At 43.2% G+C, this 22,807-nt stretch overlaps 1 protein-coding gene across 8 annotated transcripts in view; it reads left to right on the top strand.

Annotated features, from left to right (window-relative positions):
• LOC138755103 (coiled-coil domain-containing protein 102A-like) overlaps positions 1-22,807 on the top strand; it is a 656,806-nt gene that overhangs the window by 181,063 nt on the left and 452,936 nt on the right. For all 8 annotated transcript variants that reach the window (XR_011352030.1, XM_069920398.1, XM_069920404.1 and 5 more), the window contains exon 7: positions 5,267-5,947. Coding sequence is in view for 7 of the 8 variants with exons in the window: in XM_069920398.1 (XP_069776499.1) it covers positions 5,294-5,947 (654 nt within the window). In the remaining variant the exon portion in view is untranslated. The remainder of the gene's footprint in view (positions 1-5,266; positions 5,948-22,807) is intronic.

The following is a 22,807-nucleotide window of genomic DNA, read 5'->3' as shown; positions in this document are numbered from 1 at the left end:
TCCGCGAAGCCAAGCCAAAGAAAGAAGACTGTTGTAAGACGGTTATAATATAAATGATGCTGTCGCAAAACATGACTTGTTCATCATATTTCTGATTGCATCGTTTACCCCCCCCCCCCAATCTTCATATTAAGAATTTGGCATGTTAATCTACTTTTGATTTGAACCAAAATCAAGACTGCAGAACCTTCACCTCCAAGCAGGGAATACCTGGTGTGCAAAAGTGCAACCAACTGCTGAGAACTAAATAAAGTGGAATGCATGAGACTGGAGTCGTCAGAGTCAGTTTTTTCAAAAACTCAGGAACATGCGTGGCTTTGGGTCGTTAACATTTAAAACCTATGCCGACCCGCCCACTTCCAGCAACGGAGACAGGGCAGGGAATGGTTGGGCGATCAACTCCCAGGAGACGGGGCTGCCAGCAGAATCCGAGGAGTCTATGTGAGTGAGTCCACTCTTGCAGGGGCTTCCCCCACCTCCCCAAACTGTTTCGGCTGGGTGACTCGGGGGAGGCAGCAGGTAAAAGGAGACGGACAGGGTCGGTTCCATCATGTAAGTGCAGTTCCAGCGAACCGGGGAAGAGAAGGACTTGAGGCGCCGCGGGCTCCTCTCCGCTTCGCGATCCCTCTCCCACCGCCGCCTTCCTCCCGCCCCCTGTGGAAGCAGCAGGGCTCTCCTTCACCACGTCCCCCCCTCCCCTCCAACCTCAGTCCTTAATATCGCTGTAGACCATTCTCTCCCCCCCCCCCCCCCCCACCCAGTACCCTGACCCCCTCCCACGGTCCGCACGCCAGCTCTTCCTCTCCCCGGCTGCCGAGTCCGGGCGCTGCAGACTTCCGACACTGACAGGCAGATAACCTGTCCATCAAGCCGTCAGTCCCGGCTCATGCAAACTTACGGGTTAGTTTTGGACGAGGGAATTCCTCCCTGTAAACGTGCAAACATTGACGTCTTGCAATCGCACAGTCCACGGCTTCACTTTTTCTTTAAAATCAAAGTTGCTTACAAATGTAGAATTTCTGTAGAACAACTTTGTACCCAAGGATAGCAACATTTCATCTCACATTTTCTAAAACACAGCAAAGTATTTGTGCTTACACGAATGTATAAGATGTATTCACTTAAAACAACTTTCAATATGAAGTCTTATGCAAAGGCAATCAATAACAAAGAATGCAAGTTTCTAATTTATAGCCAATAACCATCTTTTTTTGTTTGAATGCAAGTTTCTAATTTTGAGCCAAGAACCATCTTTTGTTTGTCTTTGGATGCAGACAGGATATTTTTCAGAGTTAAAGCAAAAAGAAGGTAAAAGCAGTTACCAGCAAAATAGGAAACAGGATTCTCTAATCATCTCATTCGCTGAGTTATTTCATTTCTTGACTATGTGTATTGTTTGTCTGTTGCAACAAACTCCGAAGTTGCATTCATTTATCAGTAGTTTTTGGAAAGTGTATTGGACATGGCGCTTGAGATGTTCAAATCAGTTAAAATTCAGTTTTGCCTGGTCTTGAGAACCAGTGAGGGTCTAAAACGGCTATGGACTGGCTAAAAGATCTATTATGCAAGAGGAAAGGAAATCTACAAATGTTAGGTTTGAGTAAATTAAGTCATGATAACTGCTTGAATATCAGGCTATATATAATTTTATTGATTAAGTACAGAGACCAGTGAGCATAACTGAGTTTTGCATGACACAATAACGCCATTGTATTTTTTTTTGTGCAATTACTTTTTTAAGAGCACACAATTCCAATTAATTCCAAGATTTATAGATATACTTTGAAGAAGTATATAAGAACGTGCAATGCAATTTGATCACAACATTTGGGGATTTAACAGAGATAGTTAAATTAAAATTGAACTTCGTTGGGCAGCAATTTGAGGACCCACCAATAGATCTTGAACAAAGTACAAGAGTGCACAAAAGATTGGTAAAGATGTTACCATATTAAAAGAATATGACTGCCAGATAATTTGTAAAATACAGGTGTAACCCATTTTACAAATACAGTAGAACCCTGTTATAGTGCGATGGTTCGGGTCCAAAAAAATCAGTTCGGGAGAAAATCGGGGTCATGAAAAATAGCAGTTTCAAAAATAAAATCAAGAACACTTGTACAATACCTGTATATGCAATTATCTTTTTAAAAATTTCTTACAATCATTTTATTTATTAAAAAAGCGATCGAGTGTTCGTTGCCTGAATGCAGCAGGTCGCTGGCGGAGAGCGAAATCCAAAATGCCTCTGAGCTGGAGGATTTTTACCTGGCCCACATCCCGGGTCTCCAGCCAACGTAGGCTGGCCTCGAGGTACTCAATGGCTTCGGACACTTTCGGGGGTGGAGGTAGAGGCTCCTCATTATCATCCTCCTGTGGTTCGGGAACTGGTGCTAGAGTAAAGTTTCGGACGATCTTGGAGTCTGTCAGGTGCTCATATGTTGGGCATTAGTCATCGTCAGAGTACTGGTGAAAATCCTCTTTGCACCTTACCCATATGAGCCATAGAATTTTTGCTTATTTTTATCTTCCTTGGAGGATTTTTGGCTGGCCCCAGACCCTTCTCGCATTTTCCCACACGAGGATCTGACTGCTGCCCAGCCCTTCCCACCTAAGTGAAAAACTTCTTTAACGTTCATGCTTTTCAGATACTCTTCAAGCATTGTTGATTCATCTACAATTCTACAACATAATTCATGCCTGTAATTCTGTTTGAGCACAGAGATAATCCCTAGATCTAGTGGCTCGATCGTAGATGTAGTGTTGTTTGAGTCGTAAGAAACTCTGATCTTTCCATCATGGTTTAATAGGTTGGCAGGAGAGTTGCCGACCAAAAGAAGAGGTTTGGGTTCTAGCATTTGGTTATGCAAATGAGTGCAGACAGCAGGGACAAAAGTTTTGCAAAGCCAATCCTCAAACATAACACTTGTCATCCAAGCATTGCTGCTATGCGTGTTCTCGAATGGTAACGACTTCATGTTGACATGGTGGAAACAGTGGGGTGAGTGAAGATTGCCAATCATGAGCAGTTTTAACGTGTTCCAGTCTTATTAACACAAAACAACAATATCACGTGATCTTTGCTTTGTTCAATGCCCTCATGTCGATGGGCGTTATCTTTGCTAGACATCGTGGGGTCTAGGATAATCTTCTAGCAGAGGCCTCTTTTGTCATGGTTGTATGCTTATTCTTCAACATAGCAACCTTCTAAGAGAGTTTTTAGTTCTGATGCTGATGGCGTCACTGTTCGCTAAGCAAATTTCTCCAGACGCTAACAATTGAGAAATCCTGTGACGGCATTTAAACCAGTCTAGCTATCCATTGCTAGCTTTGAACTGTGAGAAATTGGAAATTGGAAGATGCTTGAACGAACCACTCATTCAGGGAGTCATCGAGACTGACATATTTGGCTGTCTTCATGCATTTGGCCTTTAGCCCCACCTCTTCCTCGACGTTCCAGAGCGACGCGCGTAACTTATCTTCCTGAGATTTCCAGCCACAAAGTGTTGCTTCAGGTCTGCCAAGGTTGCGTGCAACTTGGGTTTGACTTTTATTCTTGATCGCGCCAAGTGCGTGAAGCTTATCTTTCACGGCCAGTAAAGATAACGGAAATAGGACTTGATGCAGATGATGTGCCTATCCTTTTCTTCTCAGGTCCTTAGTTTTCTTATTCTTTTGAGTTTCTTTCTTTTCTTTTTAGTGTTTTCCTTGAATGCTGTTGTCACTGTGATTTCTTTTCATTACAGGTCTTGATAGGGGTCGTGTACCCCATGATTGAGTTTTTGGAATGTATTCGCTGTGGCAGGTGGGGTGGGTGGAGTTGGGGAAAATACAGACTTTGGGGAGGTATATGTACATGAATGGCTTTGTTAATGGGGTTAAATCGGGGTTCCTCTGTACTCACTTTATGAAAATTTGCTTTTATGAAGAAACCTGTGTTCGCTTTTACAAAGGATTTGAATGGGTTTTCGCTTTTACAAAAGTAGCCTCCAATAGAAGTGAATGAGTCTTTGCTTGATGCCATTTTGGCTTAATGAAAGATTTCATAGGAACGTTCTAGTTTCATAAAGCAGGGCATACCTGTAATTCCTTTGGAAAGAAGTGATCAGTACACTTCCAGTTAAACAGGAAAGTCTCCAGATGCTGTGATTGTAGTGCATTACACAAAAGTGCTGGAAAAGCTTAAACCATAGGAAGTAAAGGTGTATAACAATATTTTGGGCCTGAGTCCTTTGCAGAAAGCAGACAGGCTCTGGAATAAAACTCTGGAAGGGGAGGAGGGAAGAAGTGGCAGGGGGAGGAGCACAGGCCAATAGCCAAGAGGTCATAGGTGGACATGGATATGGGCCCCTTCTTCCCCCCCCCCCACCTTTCTATTCAGGCCCCTGCCTCCTTTTCGTTTGTACCTCAACGAAGGGCTCAGGCCGGATATATTGGTTTATATGCCTTTACTTTCTAGAGATTCTGTGTGACTCACCGAGTCTTTCCACTGCTTTAGTGTATTACACTACATATCCTGCTCCAAATATATTGAGCCCTAAATTTCACCCCTGTCCTGCAACTTAATAGTTCCTTTTCCATTGTGAAGCAAATGTAGGTTGCAGTATAATTGTTCAATAGGATTTAAAACAAACTCATTGGAAGATAATAATGTTTTAGTTTCAGTTGGAGTCCAACTCTGGTGCCTTGTGTAATAAAAATAGAAAGTAAACTAAAATGTTTCCGGCAACTGACCTGTCACCAAGCAGAACGAGCAGGCGTTAGAGACGTAATGATGTTTACTGAGGCAGAGAATGGGAAATGAGTGAAATTTAAAAAATGTAAGGGACAGAGTGAAATACGGGAGAGAGTGAATGATGCTAAAAAAACAAGATGATCACGGAAGATGTAAATGAAAAAAATAGCCGTGGATTCTTGGAATTGGTTAGAATTGAAGGATCCCTCTCCAGAAGATGTCAGGCTCTGGCAACGATTTTGAAAATCACAAACATCCCTTTTAAATTCCTTTTGCATTTGCAATTTCAAATTGTGCAATAGAAGGGACAGAGTGAAGGAGTTCATGCAGAAAAAGGCAGTGATACTTTCTTTCGAATGTTCTTGATGACTGAGGAAAGTGTGGGCAATACAGTCAGTAGGGCTGTGACTAACGGCATGAATGGGTCTGATTAAATCCTCAGTGTGTTCTGTTTAATGATCAGAAGTAAACAGCATATTAATATATGTAAAGTTTTATTATATGTACTTTTATATCTTTTGTTTTTTGTAGAAAATTGAAGATGGGAGGCTTTAGTAAATGGAAGAAGAGCTGAAGGAAGAGAACTTTGAGAAAGAGATAATGAGCTCAAACCCCACTGCCAGACGAGGGGAAGGGGCGCGGACCCCGAAAGTTCAACCGCCTCCATCTCGACAACTGCAGTTGGGTCAGAGCAACCAGTCTGAGAAGATACTGGCCACTGATTCATCAGTTCATAATTTTCAAGTCCCATCTCCATCTCCTTTACCACAGCAACTGACCAAGCATGTGGATGTGCCCAGTGACTGGGACAACATTGAAGGATTGTATCACCGGGAGTTGGAAGAAGTTCGGGCTAGAGCTGCTCAGATGGAAAAGACTATGCGCTGGTGGTCAGACTGCACTGCCAACTGGCGAGAGAAATGGAGCAAGGTGAGGGCAGAAAGAAATAAGGCCCGTGAGGAGGTACGGCAGATGCGCCAGAAATTGGAGGTGGTCACAAAGGAGCTAGCTGCTTTGAAAAGAGAGAAACAGGAACTGTTAAATGAAACTGAGCAACTGCGAAAGGAAGCCAAGCCAATAGAAACACAGTTGATGGCTTTGGACAAACTTGAGGAATATGAACTCAATGTGCTGGAACAAGAACCCGTCAAAGATGTCAAAAATAATAAAACCCCGCCATCTCTAAACAAATTCAATGGTTCACCAAAGAAGGTAAGGAAGATAAAAGCTTTGGTTGTTAAACAGCAGCAACAGAATAGTGTAGAAAAATGACAGTAATTAATTCTACATATAATGGAATGCTTTGCATTGCCCACCACCGTCGCCCCCATCCTATTTCCTCCCTTATTTTTCTTGAGCATCTTGGTACTTGTGTCCACCAACACAATCCTCTCTGGCTGAGAGCAATGACTAATTATTTGATGTGGGCAAATTTTCAACCGAGATGCCTTTCCCAGCAAAATCACTTAATTTCTTTTTTTTTTTTAAAAGGCCAGTAACAGGGTCTGATTTTGGAATTTCTAGCCCAAGGAATTATAGCAGCTTTGCATCTGCTTACTGAGCACAGATCTGTAATTGTACCTTAGACCTATGTAACCTAGTCAATCACAGCCTGAACACCTAAACTTAACCTTCAGTAACCAGTGACACAGCTTCTGCGACACACCAGTTAATAGTTAATAAAAATAACCTATTTCAAACTTCAACAAGGAATTATAGAGCAAACTATATTATTTTTGTGATGTTCCTAGGGAAATAGTAGCTCTTCTATTATTACTGAGAAGGACGATACAAATTTGTATTTATGTATAGATCCTGTAATAAGTACATGTGAGTAAGGAATAGCTTTTTATTAAATAAATTTTTCATTAAAGACATGGTGTTTTACAGCACAGAAATGGACCATTTAGTCTTTACATCCATGCTGTCCTTTTTGCCCACTCTCTTCTCTTTGGCTTGGCTTCGCGGACGAAGATTTATGGAGGGGTAAATGTCCACGTCAGCTGCAGGCTCATTTGTGGCTGACAAGTCCGATGCGGGACAGGCAGACACGGTTGCAGCATTTGCAGGGGAAAATTGGTTGGTTGGGGTTGGATGTTGGGTTTTTCCTCCTTTGTCTTTTGTCAGTGAAGTGGGCCACTACACCCATTAAATCTGCCTGCATTAGGTGTGTATCCTTCCATGTTGTACCTACTTAAGTGCCTGTCTAAATACGGTAAAACCCCTGTTATCTAGAATTCAAACAACCAGCAGCCTCAAGCAACTGGCAAAAAAAAAGCTGAAAATAAAGAGGTAAAAAATACTGAAGTTTAAAACTGGCACGCCTCGCCATTAGTTCACCAGTCATGCAGCATGCAATCTCAAGTAACTGGAACATACACTTCTCTGGCATCTACCAATCCCCAGAGGTGCTAGATACCAGGGGATCAAATATGATTGCATCTGACTCCACCATCTCCCCTGGTAGACAGTTCCAGATGTCAGCTACTTTCTGTTTAAAAAAAAAAAATACAAGCTTTACCCTCAAATCCACTTTAAAACTCTTTCCTCTCACTATAAATCCATGTGCTCTTGTTTTAGACACTATTACCATTGGGAAAAAGATTCTTTCTGTCAATCCTATCTAATTTAATATACCTTTATCAGGTCACTCCTCACCCTTATACATTCAAGGCCAACCTGTTCAATCTCTCCCCATACCTAAAATCCTCCAATCCAGGCAGCATCCTTGTGAATCTCTTCTGCAATCACACCATTCCTTTATGACCAGAACTGCAAACCATATTCCAAGTACCATCTAACCAGCGTTTTGTAAAATTGCATCATAAGTTTGCAACTTTTACATTCCTTGCCTGTCTTGTGAAGGCCTGAATGCCATTTGCTTTCTATACTAGCACTTTTAGGGAACTATGGATCTGAATCCCATGATTCAACAACATTCATCAGTGCCTTATCATTTACTGTACATGTCCTACCCCTATCAGGTTTGCATTCCAACCGCCAATGCTCTTCACAATTTTTCACCTGACCGATATCTTGCTGCGTTTTACACAATGTTCCTCACCATCTATAACACCTATGTTCCGATCCAAGTATTGATCATGTATCATAAACAATAGGGGTCCGAGCATTGTTCTCTGTGGTCACAGACTTTGAACGAGAAGGTATCCTTCCACCACTACTCTCTACTCTCTGCTTTCAATCACCAAGCTAATTTTGGATTTACTTAGTTTGTTCACTCTTATTCCATATGCTTTCATCTTTTCGCCCAGCCCACCATGAGGGATTGTCAAATGCTTTACTGAAGTTCATGTAGAAAACATCTGCTGTCTTGCCTTCTCAAAAAAATGTAATCAGATCAGTGAGTTGTAATTTCCCTTGCACAGAGCAATGCTGACTATTCCTGGCTTTCTCAACCTACACTAAGGAGAGAGGCCTTGGTGAATGTGGGGTCAATGTGGAATAGGCTAATGTGCTGGAACATGTCAAAGTTAAGGAAGAGGAAGTGCCTCTTAAAAATATTCGTTCGGATAATTCCCTAGGACCACATGGGCTATACCCCAGATTATTACAGGAAAATAAAGGGTTATGGGTGTGAGTGGGGAAAAATTAAAATATTTGTAGTAGGTTTACACAGGTTGGCGTACATCATGGGTTGAAAGGTCTTCTACTGTTCTATAATGTTCCATGTTCTATGTACATAAATAAGATTTTCTCTAGTAATTACTCTGCTACTAACTCAGGGCTCATTGGGCTGTGCCCCTGCTTAAATAAAAGAACAAATGAGCAAAATTAGATATCCTCCTGGTGCACCTATGGCTGACAAAGATGTCTGGGCCCCAGTTATCTCCTCCTTGCTTCTCAAAGCAAACTACAATAGAACTCCCACGACCAGAGGAATTTATCAATCTATGGTTCCCATAGCGTCTAACACTGCCTCCTTCTTAATACTGACCTTCTCCAGATTATCCATGTCTTTCATGTTCTTTTTAAATTTAGACTTACAGCACAGCAACAGGTTCTTGAACGTTCTGTTCACCTCAGCCTCAGAGACTGGGAGCACAGAGTCACTGGAGGCTTTGGGGATTCACGAGGGTTCTCCATTGTTTTCTTTTTCACAGTGAGCTCATCTGGAAGACGTATCGTAATTGGTGATACTGCTTTATAGGATGTAATGACCAGCAAGCCCTGCTATAATTGTCAGAGTCTCCAATTTGGTCCAGGCTTATCTCTTTGTGTTGATGGTCTTCTGTAAGTTGTATGTGGACTGTTACCAGCCCAGAGGACCCCAAAACCCAGCAGCAATAGATATTCACCAAGACAAATGGTTACTTAAACAAAGGTTGCTTTTAATTATCTTTAAACATTAATATAGAATAAAACTTCAACTTATTATTACCTTACTTAACCTGACTTAACCCCCTTCTAATTCTAAGCGCGTGTATGTAATGTGTGTGTAAGTTCAGAAAAGTTCTTTGGTTCACTGTGCAATCTCACTTCTCATTCCTCCTAGTTCACTGGCTGCAGGCAATTTTTATACTGTGCACAGAATTTAACATTTATAAAGTTCATCAGGCTTTGGTGCTTGAAAGAGAAATGATTACCACTCAGGAAGGTTCTTGTCCATTTTCAGAGAGAGATTTGTTGTTCCAGGTCATCCACAACTGATGTACTTCCATCAGTCACTTCAGTATCTTGCTGACGAAACTTGCCCCTTCAAGGTTCTCCAGATGATGACCTCTTTCAGATCATTACAGAGTTCCTTTTTGTTTTCACTTATTCCAAGTGAAACATTATACAGCCAGTCCACTCCTCTTGCATGAACCACAAGGGCTTTGACCAGGCTGTCTTCCAAATGGGCTTTCCATAAGTTTACCAGCTTGTCCTGTTCCAGTCCCAGCTGTCTCTGCTGACTGTAACAGTGTACAAGTGATCTGTGTGCGTGTGTGTGTGTCTCTCTCTCTCTCTGACTCTCTGAGAGAAAGTCTGTTTGACTCTCTCTGCTTGCAAAACCACATGACCCTCTCAGAACAGCAAATTCTCTTCCAGACATTTTGCGGCTCCAACAAGCTCTTTCATCTCTTGCCTTTTGTCAATAACAATCTATTAGAGAAGTCTCTTGAGCACTCTTCAAAGTTCTTGCAAAGGCTGTGGGGCTGATATGTCTAGCATGGGGCAGAGCTCCAGTATTTTCAATAAGATCTGTTTTAAAGTGTTTGTTTGTAACCTACTCTATCAAACAAATTTATCTCACAAAAATATTTCTATATACTCTGTCACAGGACATTCTATAATGCTTCCAAATCTCCAGTCCGAAACGCCACGGATCTGGTCTTCAGCAGTTTGCAGATCCCTTGATTCATCCATAACTTGTGATTTGGATACATCTGGATAGTCTCAGTAGGAATACACTTGTCCATCCTGACATGCAGGTAGAACCAGTATATTCCCCAGACAATTCCCAGCCACAGTGAAGTATGTGAACGAAATGGATAATATGGATACATTTCAGGTGAGCTGATGAGGAAGAAGCAAAGAGGGTTGAACAGCTAGATTTAGATGAAGAAAGACAGGTCAATCACAATTTCTGGCAAGGAATAGTTGCATTGAATGGTATTTTCCTATGTTGTATTTATTTTAAAAAATCTAGTATGATGCTATCTTGTCGAGAAAACCATTTCTAGTTGGTAGCACGAAATATATTAGATTGTTCTGTCATAATAATGTACTCTGGCTCTCAAATTCATTCCAGTGAAACTATTGGAATATAATTTGGTTACAGAATACAAGGTGCTGGTGAGACTAGGTGGGCCGTTTAGTGCAGTCAACCAGATGGGAATTTCTAGGCAGATATCATTATTCATGTTGATTATAATTAAAATTAAAAGCAGATGAAAGCTTTAAAATAGAAAAGATTTGCCAATTCAAGTTTTGTATTCTTTTCCAAAAATATGCTGGAATTTTTGACTGGAAATTACATTGCCCTCATCTTTGGCATGCTAACCACCAAATTTGCAGTTCAACAAAAAATCAAAAAGTTGAGCTTGCATATCAAATGACTGAACTGTAGTTATCAGTTCACAGAGTCTCGATCTGTGTTGAGAATTGCTGGCAGGGAATTTAAATGAATTGAAAAAAATTACAATGAATGCTTTTCTCATGCATCAAAATGATATTCTATGAGGAGCTACTTTAAATCATACATAGTTCACTAAATTCTAGCATGACGTGCTGCTCAATGAATTGTGAGCTAATAATGAAGGTTGTAAATCATGATCTTTTGATCCAATGAGCACCAAATTGATTAGAGATACCACCCGGAGTATATGACGAGAAAATTACAGTGGAGAATTATTATAGCAGTTGCTGTTGAGTGAGTCTTCAAAGTGAAATGGCAACAAAATACTTCAAAAATAAATAACTTTTATGTTCCTTTTTACACATTAAAAAGGGGTGTGAATAGGTCACTCTTCGCGGCATCTCATTTAATCCACTTTTTAAAATATTTAATTTAAATGTAATTTTTAAAATATTTAGACATGCAGCATGGTAACAAGGCCCTTCCAGCCCTTGAGACCATGGTACCCCAATTGACCTACAGCCGCTGTACTATTTGAAGGGTGGGAATAAACTGGAAACCCACGCAGACACTGGGAGAATGTACAAACTCCTCAGAGATGGCACCGGATTCAAACCCGGGTCACTGGCGCTGCAATAGCGTTGCGCTAACTTTTTCTGCCCGGTTCTGTTGAATTGCAATTAAAAAGTTAATTTTATTTTCATTAACTTGTGCATAATATTCTGCCATTTAAAAGGAATTGGTCACAATACAGATTGACATTGAATTGGTTTACACTTCGTGTCATACAGCTCTGCAAAGGTGGGACTGTGAATAAAGTTTAAAAATTCTGTAAGACCCGACAACAGCCATTAGAATTACAATGGGTATAGATACAGGTGAAATTCTTGCAATATTTCAACCCCCTGAATCTAAATGAGTTACAAATGCTTAAGGAGATCAGAAGTATAGTTTCCAAGGTGTGTATTTATTTGGGAACACCTCAGGAGAGGCAAGATCTGTGGTGAGAGAAAGTGTGTCCAAGCTTCAAGAGCGTGCCCCTCTTTGGAACTAGGAAAGCAAGAAAAAAAATGCGATTTAAGTTTAGATGGGAGAGGGAATGCCTGTGATAGGACGCAGAGCAAGATTACCTAGGCAATGCCATTGATTTTGTGTACCAGTACATGAAAAGAGAAGGAAGACAAGAACCTCTTGGGGATGACAGATAGCACAGCAGGAAATCCGAAATAAAAGAGAATGGTGGAAACGCCCAACACATCTGGTCACCTCCATGACAAGAAGAAAAGCTGAATTATTGCTAAAGGTAGGGTAACCTTGCATCCAAACAGGTTTCTTGAAATTGTTGAATTCAAAAATGAATTCTGAGGGCTGCTGGGCTTGCCTGTATTGAGGATCTCTGGGAAGTATTTTGTTTTGAAGAATTTAAAGAAGACTGGTCGGGAAACACCAAATGAAAGAAATATGGCTGCAGATGGTAATGTGTGGGCATGAAGTATCTATATTTTATGAAGAGTTGGATGGTTAGGTTTGGGTCTAATTATCTTTTCTATTCTATTGGCATTATAATGGAGAGTTTTATTTATTTTATTACTTTGCTGACGATGATAATTGAGAGGATTGCTCCCTTAACCATTAGATCATGAACAAAACTTGCTGCATACAGCAATTTTATTCACCCAACAAGTTTAAAGTTCAGTACCTGCTCACCCTCCAATGCGGCTATTATCCTTGTTAAAACGTGAAGGGATCCACTTCAGTTCTCACCTGATATCATCTGAATTTCAATTAGAACTATATGCTAGCAATCAGCATATTTACTCCTGCTTATTTTCTCTAACTTACTGAAGGAACTCTGAATGCTTGTGGTCTTCAATACATTCCCCAGCTCTTTACAACAGAACGAACACTAGGCATTGAGTTTAATACTATGAAGCAAACGTGTTACGGAGCTGTAATTTTACAGTTTGGTAAAACTTAAAAAAAAAAAATAGCAAATTTATTGACATTCAATTTCAAATGACAAGCTGTTAAGTTCTTCAGTTACATTACATTGAAAAAGGGATGATTTTGTCTTTTTTTTTTAAAAACTGGAAAGTATTTGGTGAAAATGTGGATCTTTTCATCGTCTGCTTTCTTGATTGTGTTGCTGCGCCTTGAACAGTTTAGAAAATCCGAGCTGTTTGCTGATGAGATCATTAGGAGACAGTGGTAAACTGAATTATTTTCCTAGACTATCAAGAGAAATTCATTTGGAGACTTTCTGGAGCAGAGAATTTGAGGCTGAGTTTGTAGGAACAGCTGAAACAGTACTTATTAGCCTTTTTGCTTGAAGGCTAGTACTCCAGATGAGAAGTACAGCTGAGGTGGAGTGCCTGCTGTTTGATTTGTTGCATGCCGGTAATTCTACAACTGCGTTGTGAAGCCGATCTCCTTGTTGAGCCAAAGGTGACATTGCAGTCATGCACCTTGGTGCTGTTTCTGAATCTTTCTCAGATCCAATCTGCCTGTGTCTTGCTGATTTGTTACATCCAGAGAGGGGTGAGGCAAGTAAATGCCCTGGTCTCCCGATATATATCAACTACATGCAGAATCTCAATGGAGATCAAGTCCTGAGCATCTGCATCAGTAGCCCCTTTTATACTGCAAAGCTGCGGTATTCTCGTAGACATGACCTGTCTCAGGAAGCCGGCTTGCGAGTTCACACAGAACCGAGAAAAGACTACTCGGTGAGGCAAATACACTCCACCGCTGAGACTACCTATCTAGGTGGATCGAAGATGGGTAAATCTAAACCACCCCCCACCATCCACCTTACGATTCTTTCACACAGAGCTCAAATGATGGATAAAAGCCAGCTTTCAAGCTCTGTGTAAAAGGGGCTGGTGAGTCACACATGCCTATAACCCTGCCCCTGACAGTTCCTGATTAGCATTCTTAGTAAAAACACAATGCTGGAAAAACTCAGCTGGTCAAACAGTGTACATAGAAAAGATATATAACCAATGTTACGGGCTTGAGCCCTTCATCAAGCTATGAAAAAAATGTTGGCAGGCGCCCAAACAAAATAGTTGGGGTGGGGCAGAGGAGGAGCACAGTCCCACAGGCAGGAGGTAATAGGTTGATGAGGGAGGGCACTGCAGCCAGCTGGGGGAGGAATGGCTCTGTGAATGGAGAGGGAAGAGGGTAAAGAGCTGGAGGAAAGAAGACAAAGGGAAAAAGAATGGAGGGAGAATGGAGAGTAGGTTAGCAGGTCGACGTTGATGCCTTCCATTTGGAGAGGGCCCAGATGGAAAATCAAGCATCGTGCCTCTGATTTACAGGTGGTCTTGGTGGGATAGTACATGAGGCCATGGACAGACATGTGAGCATGAGAGTGGGGTGTGGAATTGTGTTTGGCTACTGGTGTGGGCAGAATGATGGGTTCAAGGAGGCGTTCTCTCAGTCTGCACCCAGTCTCTCTGATGTAGAGAAGATCTCAAAGGGAGCACTGGACGCAGTAGATAACTCCCGCGGAAACACTTGAAACCACAGGGGAAGGTGCGGGGGTGGGGGGGGGGGTTGATTGGTGGGGAAGAATGAGTGGGTGAGGGAGTGACGGAGAGAGCAGTTCCAACAAAATTTCCTCCATCTCTTCAATGAGTTCCAATTTCCTGAACTTAACTGCCTCATTTTCACTATGACGCCCTGTCCCTTTACTACTCCATCCCCCTTACACAAGGTCCAAAGCCCTTTGTTTCCTTTTTGACGTGACCCAACCAGTCACCCTCCACCATCACCCTCCCCCATCTGGCAGAATTTGGCCTCACCTTTAACAACTTCTCCTTTGACTCATCCCACTTTCCCCAAATAAAAGGAGTAGCCATGGGTCCCAGCTACACCTGCCTGTTTGTGTGGAGCAATCCATGCTGCAATCCTACACAGGCAAGGCTCCTCAACTCTTACACCCTTCAAAACTATACTGAAGGTCATTTGGGTGTAATTGGGCAGCATGGGGTTGTTGGCTAAAAGGGCCTGAACCTGTGCTGAATGTCTAAAAAAAATTACTTCATGATTTTTTTTTAATAGCACTGTTTCTTGTTTGTGTTTCTTGTTTCTCTTTTCTAACCTCCCTCCATCTTTCATTATCACTCAAAATGTTGCTCCTGTCCCAGCATTACATCACTAGATTAATACACGGGCTACGGGCTACTCGTTTATCGAATGAATCCTAAGCCAAAGGATTAGCCTGTATACACATTGAAGGAGGCTACAAACAAATTACTGCTTGTTTATGTAAAAACAGCCATTGAGGAAAAATGTTGACATTGATGGTAACCAGCTGAGAGCATGGAATGTCTGCAGCCTAGTCATGAAGTCTGCAGACATGGTAATTTTTTAATGACATGTGGTGAAACATGGTTGATTCTGTGACTGGGTTTCAGCAGCCAAACTTAATCCACCTACAACCTCAGAGATGTTTTGACTTGAGGGCTGTCCAAGCTTAAAAATATAGCAGCACCTATGGTTGCAGCGGCCGTTCCAGCTCCAAACAAAGATGTAATCTCTCATTCTGTTCGTCTTGTTTACGATTCAAGTTCAAACTCAAGTTTATTGTCATCTGTTTGTACATATACAGCCCAACGAAACAGTGCATCTTCGGACGAAGGTGCACACACAGACACAGACAGTACAATCGACACACAAACGACATAGCAATCCAAAATAAATATACAGTAAAACCCGTTATCGGAAATTCAAGCAACCGACAGTCTCAAGCAACCGGCAAAAAAAAAGCAGAAAATAAATAAGTAAAAATTACAGAAGTTTAAAATTGGCACGTCTCGACGTTAGAACACCAATCACGCAACACACAATTTTAAGGAACCAGAAAATTCGCTTATCCGGCATCTACCAATCCCCATAGGTGTCGAATAAAAGGGGTTTTAGTGTACTGTATATAAAAATAATTTACAGGTTTCTAGGGTTGTTCAACAATCTCACCACCTGCTGAAAGGAACTGTTGGTCAGCCTGGCAATGCTGGTTTTTAATACTCCCGTACCTCTTCCTTGAAGATACTGCAGGCTGGATGGTAAGGGTCCTCAATGATTCTCTGAGGCTTCTTTAAGCTCTGTTCCCTGTCGATGTCGTCAATAGAAGGAATGGAGAACGCAGTAATGTTCTAAGCTGTTTTCCTCACCCTCCATACTGACGCCCAATCTGATCCTTTGCGGCTATTATACCACCTACTAAGATGCAGTCAGCCAGGACACTCTTTATTGTGCTCCATGCAGCGTAGATAAAGCTCACACTTGATTGGAGGGAGAGCTACGCTTTTATTAGCTTACAAATAGGTAGGGTTCATGAACAGTCTTCAGAGGGGTTCTGGGTTTAGGCGGAAAACCAGAGTTTTATATGGGCTCTCGGGGGAGGGCCCAGGAAGCGGGACCAGTCATCAGTTCTACTGAATCCCATTTCACTACATTCACCCCTTCCTTCAGAATTAAGGGTCTGTGGATGAAGAAAACAAGGATCAGAAGCCGGTAATTGACACAGAAGAGATATTTACAATACTATTTACAGATTCAAGTGGTCCAGGGCTCTGAGATCCTGGTGGACCGCCATAGCACGGGGGGGTCTTGGGCTTCTTGAGTCTCCTGGCCTACCTGTGATGGAAGGGTAGTGGGCTGGGGCTCCGGCTCAATGATAGAGGTGGGGGTTCACTCTCCTCCTGAACTGGGTCCCCTGAGGCCCTGATCAGGGATGGGAAGAAAAAGCTCGGTAGCTCGTGGGGCACCTGAGGCAACAGATCCACTGTTCCAGTGGGTGCCAGGTCCCTGATGGAGATGGTATCCTCCCTCCCATCTGGGTACTCCATGTAGGCGTGCGTGGGGGTAGTATGGAACAATTTCACTTTTTCCATCAGGGGGTCGGTCTTACTTCTCCTCACATGCTTCTTGTGAAGGACCGGACCAGGACTAGTGAGCCAGGCTGGGAGTGTGGTCCCTGATGCCGACTTTCTGTTGAATGTAAACATGAGTTCATGAGGAAGAACATTGGTCGCAGTGCAGAGTAGCAATCGAGTTGAGTGGAATGTGATGGGGAGGACATCCTGCCAATGCGAATCTGGAAGGCCTTTTTGCTTCAGGGCAAGTTTGACAGCCTTCCAGATCATGGTGTTCTCTTTTTCAACCTGTCCATTCCCCCGGGGTTTGTAGATGGTTGTCCTACTGGATGCGATGCCCCTCACCAGCAGGTACTGATGCAGATCGTGTCTCATGAAGGCTGAGCTCCATTCATTATGAATATAGCCGGGATACCTGAACAGGGTGAAAATAGAGTCTAGGGCCTTCATAACGGATGAGGTGGACGTGTCTGGGGATGGGATGGAGAATGGGAAGCGGGAGTACTCATCAATGACCAAGAGAAAGTAGGTGTTCCCATTTGTGGAGGGGAGAGGTCCCTAAAAATCGATGCTGAGCCATTCTAAGGGCCTGGATGCTTTCGTGAAGTGATAAAGTATGGTTTGAACTCAGCACAGACGTGGCATGACCTGGTCATTTCCCTGACGTCTTCTATTGAGTAGGGCAAATTGCGGGACTTGACAAAATGAGCCATGCGGGTGATCTCTCTCTAGATGGTATGTGTATGGTCCGCAGATGACCTGTGTGTGTGGAGGCACAGCATCCATTGGACAAGGCATCTGGAAGGTCATCAAGGGCCTCTTGTTGGTAGGCGATGTCAAAACTGTAGGTGGAGAGTTTGATCCTCCACTTAGCAATTTTGTTATTCTTGATTTTGCTCCTCTTGGCGATGCTGTACATAAATGCAAAAGTGCACTTCTCTGTGAGGGAGCGTAAATCTACCAGCTAGCCAGGCAGTGCCTCTAGTGCTTTACAGCTTCTACAATGGCCTGAGCCTCCTTTTCCATGGACGGATTCCAGAGCTCGTGGCCTTGAAGTGTCCATGAGAAAAAGGCAACCAACTTGCCTGTCTGATTGAGAGTAGCAGCCACGGCTACGTCCGAAGCGTCACTTTCCACTTGGAAAGGTACATTCTTATCCACTGCAAGCATGGCATCTTTCGCAATGTAACTTTGGAGGTAATGAAAAGCTATCTGGGCTTCGGCTGAAAGGAGGAAAGTTGTGTCTTTAAGAGGGGATGAACCTTGTCAGTGTATTGAGGGACCCACTGGGCATAATATGAAAAAAACCCCAAGCATCTCCTCAAAGCCTTTGTGGTTCTGGGGAGGAGAAGCTCTAACAGGGGGTGCATCCTATTAGGGTCAGGGCTAATGACGCCATTCTCTACCAAGTAGCCAAGGATAGCCGGTCGTGTAGTCCTGAATACACATTTGTTAGAATTGTAGGTGAGATTCGGAGCTCTCACCGCATGCAGAAAACTCTGGAGATTGGCATCATGGTCTTCCATGTGTGGCCACAGATGGTGACATTATCGAGGTAGGGGAAGGTAGCCTTCAACCCATACTCATCCACCATCCTGTCCATCTGCCACTGGAAAATATAGACCTCATTGGTAATACCGAAGGGACCCTCCGGAACTGATGAGTCGACTGTTAGCCTCAAATGCCATGTATGTGCGATCCTCGGAATGGTTTGGCAGCTGGTGATAGCCAACTTTCAGGTCCATGGTTGAATATTCCTGATACTATGCGATATCATTCACCATATCAGAAATGCAAAGGAGGGTTATGTGCATCCAGGAGTGTGTATCTGTTAATTGTTTGGCTATAGTCAATCACTAACCTGGACTTGTTTTCCCTCTTTACTACTACCACTTGTGCTCTCCATGGACTGCTGCTGGGTTCAATGATTCCCCTCCTCCAGCAGGCCCTGGGTCTCAGTCTGTATAAACTCCCTGTCTGCCGTGCCGTACCTCCTGCTCTTGGTGGCGATGGGCTTACAGTCGGCAGACAGGTTTGGGAAGAGAGGTGGGGGGGGGTGGGGGGGGGTTGATGTTCAGTGTGGAGAGGCTGCAAATGGGTTCTGGTTTTGAGGGCCCTCCGTTCTGAACCGTTACCAGGGGAAGGGGACCAAAAAACTCCAAGGTCACACTTCTAAGGTGACACAGGAAGTCCAGACCCAACAGTGCTGAAGCACTCAATTCATCTAAAATGTACATGCAAAATCTACAAAATTCCCCCCCCCTTCAAATGACAGATGAACTATACAATGTTCCTTCTGTACATGCGTTGAATGGGACTGGGATGCTAGGAAGATTAGGTAATTAGACACTTGGTTGAATGTCTGTTTGCCTTCAACGTCACCATCGAGTTGCTGAGCTGGTGAGGTCTATTCTGGTCGAGGACCAGCGATGCCAGGTTGCTGGAGGCGCCGTGCTTTTCCCTCAAGTGGCCTCCTCCGTCCTGAGTTCACAAGTGCAGGTAAGATGGTGTTGACCTTGTGGTGCGGCAAGATGGCCGCCCTCCTTTTTCCTCTGACGATGATGATGGTGCTGAATTCAAAATCGGGCCGCTGCAAGGTGGCTGCCGGTTCTGTAGGTACCGTTTGCACCATTTCTGTAGACCGGCGGGTTGCGCAGCAGGAAATCTTAGGCGAGTCCAGCGCAGACAACGTGGCTGGAATTGGATCCAGGAGTGGTACAGGCCATGGACTTCCCCGAACCTCCCTTTGCGCGCAGACTCTTGCCCAATGTCCCTCTTCCCACAGCCGGAGCACGCTGAGTCTTTGGCCAGGCAGCGAGCAAGTTCCTTGCTGTAGATAAAGCATTCCCGGGCTTGGGAAGCAGCAGTCGATAGAGCAGGGGCATCCGAGAGCACGAGTTCACTGGCCTCCAGATCGTCATTCTTGAGACTGGCCTGTTTCAGTTATTTGGCCAGCTCGACGTGGCTGGCGAGGTCCATCCTTCCCGACTCAGCAGTCGCTTCCTTGAGCGGACCCCAGCGACTAGGGTGCCTCGGATCTGTTCATCTTCCCGGATGCAGCCCAAAGCGGCCTCATACCTGCACTTCTTAGCCAGTGTCCGCAGATCCAGCAGGTAGTCGTCGATCGACTCTCCAGGCCGTTGGTGGCGTAAGGTGAGCCGGTGCCTCGCTAGGTCCTCCTTCGGAGCCTTCATGTAGCGGGTCTTCAGCGCCTCGACGACAACTTCGTATGTCGGGCAGTCTCGGACGACTGTGTACCCCTTTGTGTACCACATCGGGGGACTGGGGGTCTATTAACACCATACTGGGCTTGAGCAACGCCTCCATCGTTGTTTCTAAGCTAATACAATTGTAGCGTAGATAAAAGCTCACACTCAACTGGAGGGAGAACTCGTGCTTTTATTAGCTTAAAACGCAGGTAGGGTTCATGAACAGGCTTCAGAGGGGTTCTGGGTTTAGGCGGGAAACCATGGTTATATACGTGCTCCCAGGGGAGGAGCCAGGAGGCAGGACCAGTCGTCAGTTCAGCACACTTCTAGTGAATCCTAGTTCACTATATTGCTGTAGAATGTTTTTAGGATGGTGGCCGTAGCCTTGCCCTCCTCAACCTCCTTAGGAAGTATAGGTGTTGCTGTAGTGTTGTGGGTCCAGGATAGGTCGTCCTTTAAATGGATGCCAAGAAACTTTGTGCTTTCAACTCTCTCTACAAGCACAGCTATGGAAAACACTGCTAAATGTAAGGAACACTAAAACCTGGAGGTCTTCCAAGCTAGAGGACTAGATTATGAAGACACTGTGCGAATATGACTTCATGAAAGCTGTGAGCCCCTACACCAAGCGGAAGCCTATTACTGATACTTGGGTAAGAGTGGTCGGAAACAGTGGGCAAGGAAGCAGAAGTGCGCTAAGTGTGCCGACATTCACGTAAGTCTCAAACCAAATCCATCCAAGCCTGCGCTCCCAGCTATTGCAAATGCTCAGTCTCTGATAAATAAATTAGATTACCTGTGGTCGCACCTGAACCAGAGGGAAATGAAGGGCTGCTGCACTCTGGTTATAACTGGTAATTACAGAAGAGTGGCTCGAAGACTCACTCCAGATTCACCCATCCAGCTGGCAATGTGTTTGCTCTGACTGTTTTAAGTTATGGTTGTGTGAGGTCTGGAGAGATGCTGTTTCGTCCGGTTGGAGGTGTACAATCAGCTGATGATATTGAACTGTGTTGAATATCTACTTGTTAATGAGCTTTAAATTTACCTTTTCAGTCTTCTTACAACACATATTAACGGCTGATTAGAAAGTTGATGCATTGGCTTTAATTTTTCAAAATTCTTGGGGTTTGGGGTAAGTTCCATTACGGTGGGAGATAATTTATTCAAAAGAGAAACAGCAGGGAAGTATGGAGCTCAACCTCTATCATAGAAAAAAATGTTAGAAACTATAATTAAAGATGATCTCTGAGCAGTTAGGAAAAAAATCAAGCACTGTTCATAGATTTTGAGAGGGCATTTGATAAAGTGCCACATGAAAGGTTATGGTGGAAAATTAAACTTCACGGTGTCAGAGATAACAGGGAAAGAAAACAGGCTGACTATAAGGAAATACTGGGGAGACGATAGGTGGGTTTTTTTGTTGGTTCAGATGTGAAAGATCTACTGGGGCCTCAACCTTTTCGAATTTATAGAAATGATTTGGATCGAGGCACCATTAATGTGCTTGCTCAACTGGTTGGCGAGACAAAGATAGGTCAGAGAGTAAGTTTTGAAGATGAGATAAGGAGGCAAATGGAGAGAAATTTGGGGGAAATATTAATGAGACTTATGCAGGTGGACTTCCCTCTTGATCACAATTGTTCCTTTTGGGAAATTTGGCTGTCAGGAATGTTAACATCCCTAAAAGTAAATGCAAATTTATTAAATCGCTTTGGGAATAATCAGGAAATGTATAGCAGTAACATAGAAATCTGATTCCCTCTTACATATTGATCATTGGAACATGGAAATGCAAAGTTGTATACCCCGGGGAAAATTACTTATATTCTTAGAAATAAATATAACATGTTCATAGATTTTTTTTTCCTTTCTCTTAAGGAATAGAGGGGTGATTTCTCGGCTTAATGTGCATTTTAAGGAGATAATTTTTTTTGTATATTTGTATGTACTTCATTGAGTCCTTGTGTGTGTGTGTGTGTGTGTGTGTGTGTGTGTGTGTGTGTGTGTGTGTGTGTATATAATTTTTTTTAAAAAGGCAAAAGGAGAAGAATGTGGGTAAAAATGAAATGGTCCATTTGGAGTAATCTGGATGTGTCGTGTGGATTGTGGAGAGTCATGTGACCTCACTGGCTGGAGCCTAGTCAAGAGTTAGATCTGCTCACAGGTGAGGCTGATGCACGATTAGTCCTCGCAGGTCAAGTGGATGGATCTTGCATTGAAAGAGCCAAGCATGTGCGGTCTCTGTCCTCGCTCTTTTTGCTTGCTACTGCTGCATGGAGACCATCACTGAATTCCAGACTGCAGGCTATAGGCAGCTCTGGGGGTCCAAATACAATAGGCCTGTCATGGATTCCGGGCTGCAGGCAATGCTGGAGACCAGGTTCATTTTATACACTTGTTAGTTGTAATTAATTTACTGTTTGTTATTGTGCTGTGTCTGCTAGAGATAGAGAGAGTTGATGATACTGTGTGTTTAAAACCCTCACATTCCCAATTGGGAGTTGAGAATGTTTAGTAGTGATTTATTCATACCCGATATGTAATTATTTGTGTATTATTCCGGGTTGGTCTATGAGAGTGTGTACTCTTTTGTGAAATAAAGCCCACTGTTCATTGATAACACATGTCCAGCCTTGATTTTCTTTGAACCCATCGAACCTTATTCTTGAACGCCACAGGGAGTCCTTTTTCAATGGCTGTTACACAGGTCTAGCAAATAATCAGGAAAGCAGAACAGGCTGTACTTGTTGATTACAAGGAATATTGACCATCTAACTTGGGAGGTTATGCTTCATTTACATAGGGATTCCTGAGTTTAAGTGAAATAATTTAAGTAGGATGCAAATGCACTGGAAATGGCTCAGAGAAGATTCACTAGACTGATATCTGTAATGGTCAA

Source organism: Narcine bancroftii, chromosome 2 (genome assembly GCF_036971445.1).
Source record: "Narcine bancroftii isolate sNarBan1 chromosome 2, sNarBan1.hap1, whole genome shotgun sequence".
Lineage (NCBI taxonomy): Eukaryota > Metazoa > Chordata > Chondrichthyes > Torpediniformes > Narcinidae > Narcine > Narcine bancroftii.
This window is presented reverse-complemented; position numbering and strand designations above follow the sequence as displayed.